Source organism: Spodoptera frugiperda, chromosome 8 (genome assembly GCF_023101765.2).
Source record: "Spodoptera frugiperda isolate SF20-4 chromosome 8, AGI-APGP_CSIRO_Sfru_2.0, whole genome shotgun sequence".
NCBI classification, from domain to species: domain Eukaryota; kingdom Metazoa; phylum Arthropoda; class Insecta; order Lepidoptera; family Noctuidae; genus Spodoptera; species Spodoptera frugiperda.
In genome coordinates, this window is record NC_064219.1 from 3,329,739 (window position 1) to 3,335,866 (window position 6,128).

The 6,128-nt window shown below is 34.4% G+C and overlaps 1 protein-coding gene across 1 annotated transcript; it reads left to right on the forward strand.

Annotated features, from left to right (window-relative positions):
• The first annotated feature begins 2,679 nt into the window (after positions 1–2,679).
• Positions 2,680–4,385, forward strand: LOC118281414 (uncharacterized). Its single transcript, XM_035601988.2, has 2 exons — positions 2,680–3,539; positions 3,827–4,385. Exons 1-2 carry the CDS (start codon positions 3,531–3,533, stop codon positions 4,226–4,228), a joined length of 411 nt encoding a protein of 136 aa, XP_035457881.1. The 5' UTR covers positions 2,680–3,530; the 3' UTR covers positions 4,229–4,385.
• The last annotated feature ends 1,743 nt before the right edge of the window (positions 4,386–6,128 follow it).

Here is a 6,128-nt window from a genome sequence, read left to right on the forward strand (position 1 = left end):
AACTCGAAAAGGTGTTTATCCATACGATTATATGACCAATTGGAAATGTTACGAGCAACAGGCGCTGCCGCTAAAGTGTTACTTTCATAATTCTTTGACAAACGAAGACGTCAGCGATGACGATTATAATCATGCTAAGACTGTATGGAATTGTTTTAATATAAATAATTTAGGAGAATACACTGATCTGTACTTGAAAACAGATGTACTTTTATTAACAGATATATTTCAAAATTTTAGAAAAACTTGTAAACAATATTATAAACTGGATCCTGCATTTTATATAACAACTCCTAGTCTATCTTTTGATGCAATGTTACTTAAAACAGGTGTTCAATTAGAACTGTTAACAGATTTAGCGATTATTAAAATGATTCAGGATGGTATTAGAGGAGGTCTGTGTGTGTGCTCGCATCGGTATGCAAAGGCTAATCATAAATATATGCCTGAGTATAATGCTGTAAAACCAGATTGTTTCATAACGTATTTAGATTGTAATAATTTATATGGTTATAGTATTTGCCACATTCTAGTTTTAGATTTCTTAATGATAACGAATTAAAACATTTACGCATTCAAAATATTGATGATGATGCTGACTGGGGCTATATTTTAGAAGTTGATCTTTTATATCCCGATCATTTACATAACTACCATAATGACCTGCCTTTTTGTCCTGAAAAATGCATTCCTCCAGGTGGTAAAACAAAAAAACTTATCGCAAATTTATACAATAAGTACAATTATGTAATACACTACGTTCATTTAAAAAAGTGTTTGGAGCATGGATTAATATTACGAAAGATTCATAGAGTTATTACTTTCAAACAAAGCCCCTATTTAAAACAGTACATAGAATTAAACACTCAATTACGACAGAAAGCAAAAAGTACATTCGAGCAAGACTTTTTTAAATTATTAAACAACAGTGTCTTTGGTAAAACGTTGGAAAATACTGAAAAGAGAGTCACTGTACATTTAGTTAATCAATGGAGTGATAAAACAAATAAAACCAACAAAACAACATCCGCTGAGAGGCTTATAGCTAATCCTTATTTTCATAGTTCAACTACACTCGCGAGCAACCAAATCGACTCAACCTACATGTGCGCATTCGTACATGTTTTCTTAAAAATACTGAATTGTTTTTAAATACCGATATACCATTAGAAAGCTTACAACTTTAGCTTTAAATTGGTACCATTATTATAAAAATTGTATCAGCACTTTTTAAAATATTTAACTTAATTCAGCGGACAAGAGTATTTGCTCACTACGACACCAACAAGTTATAACACAAACTACCCCTATAAAAGCTCCACATTAAGGTTAACTTTATCTGTGGCTTATCGAAAGTTGATCATACACATCTCCGTAAAAACGCCTCATTTTATTTCCAAAAATTATGGATAGGACACCAGAAGAAGCCGCTCAACTCGTTGCTCTACTGGAACAAGGACTTAGTCAGCGAAGAGTTGCTGCTCCGCTGAGTTTGAGCCAATCTGCAGTATCAATAGTGTACAGAAGGTATCAAGATACTGGTGCCTTCAATCGAAGACCAAGAATAAGCCGCCACCGGTCCACCTCGGAGAGAGACGACCGTTTTATTATTTCAACTTCACTACGAAATCGTCACTTGACCGGTGTCGATGTTCAACAGGAACTCAGAAGAGTTCGAGGAGTGGCTGTCAGCGAGTGGACAGTACGAGGACGGTTGAAGGAAGCCAACCTCACCCCTAAACGGCCTGCCACAGGCCCGAAATTGACGACACGCCATCGGCAAGCGCGCCTTCAATTTGCCCGAGAACAACTCGATTGGAGCATGGACCAATGGAGGCCAGTCTTATTTACTGACGAATGCAGAATGTGTCTGCACGGCACAAGTGTTCAATTGGATTCATGTCCGGGCTAAGCGCTGGCCAGTCCATTGTTCGTATTCCGCTGGCCAGTTCATTGTTACATCGAGGTGTTCTCGGGCAAATTGAAGGCGCGCTTGCCGATGGCGTGTCGTCAATTTCGGGCCTGTGACAGGCCGTTTAGGGGTGAGGTTGGCTTCCTTCAACCGTCCTCGTACTGTCCACTCGCTGACAGCCACTCCTCGAACTCTTCTGAGTTCCTGTTGAACATCGACACCGGTCAAGTGACGATTTCGTAGTGAAGTTGAAATAATAAAACGGTCGCGAGGTACCGGTGGCGGCTTACTTCGATTAGTATCTTATATTCTTTTGTTTATGAAATATATACTAACGATTTTTATTGTGATCTGAAGCACAATTTCTTCAATTGATAGCAGTAACTATAATAATGAGTAGTAAGCTTTCTAATGGTATATCGGAATTTAAAAACAATTCAGTATTTTTTTAAGAAAACATCTACGAATGCGCACATGTAGGTTGAGTCGATTTGGTTGCTCGCGAGTGTATATTGACTGAAAATTTAGTTGCTATACAAATGAAGCCAGATCAAATAATCTTAGACAAACCTATCTACATAGGATTCACAGTTTTAGATCTTTCTAAGTCCCATATGTATAACTTCCATTACAATGTTATTAAACCATTTTATAATGATCGAGTACGCTTATGTTATACAGATACTGATTCTTTTGTTTATGAAATATATACTAACGATTTTTATTGTGATCTGGTCTTGGAATTTTAAGGATGAAATGGGTAAGGATGAAATGGGTGGAAAATATATTTCTGAGTTTGTGGGATTAAGGTCAAAGCTCTATTCTTTAAAATGTTCAAATACAGTTATTAAAAAAGCAAAGGGAATTAAATCATACGTGCTCCGAGACTTAGATATCACAGACTATGAACGCATTTTATTGAATGGTGGAGTTATTCGAAGAAAAAATATTATGTTTAAATCATTGAAACATGAAATTTTTACACAAAGTGTCAATAAAATTACATTATCCAGTAACGATGATAAACGTATAATTTTGAAAGACAAAATAGCAACAAAAGCCTGGGGGCACTCATATACCTATAAAATGTAAACAATAGTGAATACGTCTTATCTTGGAATTATTATATCAATGATCCTTTCTTTAATGTATTAATAAATTATAGAGTGGTTCTGTATAAAACCAATTTTAGTTAAGTTAATAATTGTATTAGTGTTAATTAGCGTAATGTTATTTAGGTGTAGTTTATAGAAATAAATAAAGATTTTTATTATTGTAATAAATGTGTCTATTCATTATATATTTTTTGTTTTATTTTTTACCATATAGAAAGCCCTTATTACTAAAAAAAGTGGATGTGACGAACCATTTAGCTACAGAACCCTAAAAATGATGTGTAATACGAAACGGTATGGCGTCACGTTAGCCACAGTACCGAGCAAAAATGCATGGTATACATTTTTAGGTGTTGCAATGGTAGCTGTAGTACTGCTCGTTGATTATTAAATTATTCTCATTTGTCTGCTAGATCGTACACGATCAATATCAACAATTTTGTTATTTAATAAATATTATTCAGTGTAGATACTCGTACTACGTGTTACATCACATTTTAAACATGACTTCGGTAAGTAAATTATATTAATAAAAACATTAAACGTATTGTATTTTATGTATCGCAGTAATTTAACGATCACTGTATCGAATTGTAATGTGCTGAGTGTTGTGGATTCGATCCCACATGGAACAATCATGTTAAAGGTGTTAAATTATTATTTATCTGATTCAGAGTGTTATTTGTATTCGCGAATTGAATATTAATCTGTATTTTTTTTGTGACATAGGATTATTTATTTATCAAGTACAGTTGTTTGTAATACCTCTATTTAATGATCTATTTACTGTTTGTTTCAGATAGCGGGATCAGATGTTATGTTCAGTCAATACGCACAGGATCCGTATGAAGAATTTAATGAGATGATCCGATGCGAACGCGCTCCGTTGCGAACGCGCCTGGGTTGCAGCCAGGCTCCGAAAGAAAAGAAGAATACGTCTCGACGCAAGGACAAATCTAAACACCATAATTCGACTCAATCTTTCGTCATGAGTAGACATCATCGGCGAGGCAGTAAACTGATAAAAATCTCAGTGATCGAGTTGTGCAATGATTCTCCGGACAGTGATAGTGACAGTAATAGTGATAACGTTATTATCCAAGCGCAATACGTAGTTAAAGACGCGGTTGACTTTATTATGGACGAAACGGAGTCGTTAGTTAAGAAAATATCGAAATCATTAATTGATAGTGACTTTTAAAAACCCTGTGTAAATATACAATTTTTTTTTTGTTTATTGTAATAATTTAATTGGAATAAATATTCGGTTAAGTTAGTTTTAATCTTAAGAACTTAGTATTTTTATGTTAAAGTAGTATTTTCATGTTAATGGTATTCGTATTATATAAATTTTACAGGTACAGGTATTATATAAATTTTAAAAAATAAAAAGCATGTTTTCTGTATAATAGTTGTTTTATTTTTTAAGAAAACCTTATACACACACATAGTTAACTTACTAACTAGTAAATTTACCAATTTAAAAACTTTTTTATACATAACACATTTCTAAGAGCACAATGTTTTACATGATGATTACAATTAAAAATAGTTTTTCTATCACAGTACTTTTTAGCTAACACAGATAGTTTAGGACAATTGTCTTCATGAAGTTCTATTACATTACAGTTCGCACACATGTCTTTTATCCACTTCACTTTCTCTGAACCTTTTACGTAGATATTCATATTTTCTAGATATGGTACAATCATGCGTTGGAATTCTTTATAATCAATATAGCCTTCGCTCCAATGTAGACCCATATTTTTTTCCAACCACTCGACTTGTCGCTTTTCATCCCTTGTTAAGTAAGTGAACTGGTACGGTGGTTTAATTAAAAACGTCTGTGTATATTCACGTGTGGCAAAAGCTAACTCCTTTATTATAAAATTATTGTAGAGGTCTTTAAATCCTTGTACATCTAATATGATGGTATTGGGGTTCATGATATTTTCCTTACAATATTACTCAAAGGCTTATACTCAATTATACAATCGTTTAATATAAGACAGTAAGCAGAGGTTTGATCTGGTATGTCTAATTCACTCTCGATTTCCACTCTCACATCCACCACAGGGCCTGTTTTTAGATTATCTGCTTGTCTCGAACAGTCAACTACAAATAGCGGCGCTAGGTCTTTAAATTGTTTCTCACTTAGTAAGGGTTCCGAGCGCCTGCCATAATAAGACTGTTGAAATCGAGTGTATTGCTCGTATATTAATGCAATTTTGTTATTTGAAAAACTAGCGTTTAGATTTTCATACGGAAAGTAAGTTGAATTGAGGTACACTCTGACGTCACGAATATAACAGTGATCGAACTGGGACATGTCAGAACCTGCATTGTTTTTTCTATTTGTTTGTAAACCAATAACTACGTATCTTGGTTTCTCTATTTGCGATGAAGTTTTAATAGACCAGGTATGTTTTGTAGTTTTAGGTAAAGCTGGATATTCGTACAGATCCCAATTTCTGAATATCATCTGAAGTGGACGATCTTTTTCTAACAGTTTTAATAAATTTATCTTTTCTTTGTCAGATACTTTAACGTGTGGTACGCGCCATATAATTTTATTGATTTGAACGTCATCTACAATCTCCCCGGTGCTGAGTTTTACTGCATTTAGGTTTGTGTTACTTCGCAGCAATATTAGTTCGTGCTTACTGTTTATCACCACTTTCTTAAAATCTTCAGCAAAACCCATGATATTACAAAGAGGTATGGATGCGGAAAAGTTGCCTCCATTAACATTTTTTGTACCATCAATGTTCCAGCCCCAAGCATTTGATATCTTTGATTCACTCTCATTCATCGAAATTAATGACTTCATGGTGGTAGTAACGCCTGCATTTTTTATTTTATCAATCTCGACGCCATTCAACTCGTACCTTATATCTTGGAACAAGTAAAGGAGAGCGTTATTCGTAAAATGAACGCTAGAAGCCTTGTCTTTTGAGTCCTTTTTGCTAACAATTACAGTTCCTTCCAAATACAGAGTGCTAGCTGATGGTAGTACATACAGATCCTGTTGGTTTATGGGAATGCGAATTTCATCGTTTCTATTAAAACTTGTCACGTAGGGCTTGTAGGAGTGAAATTCG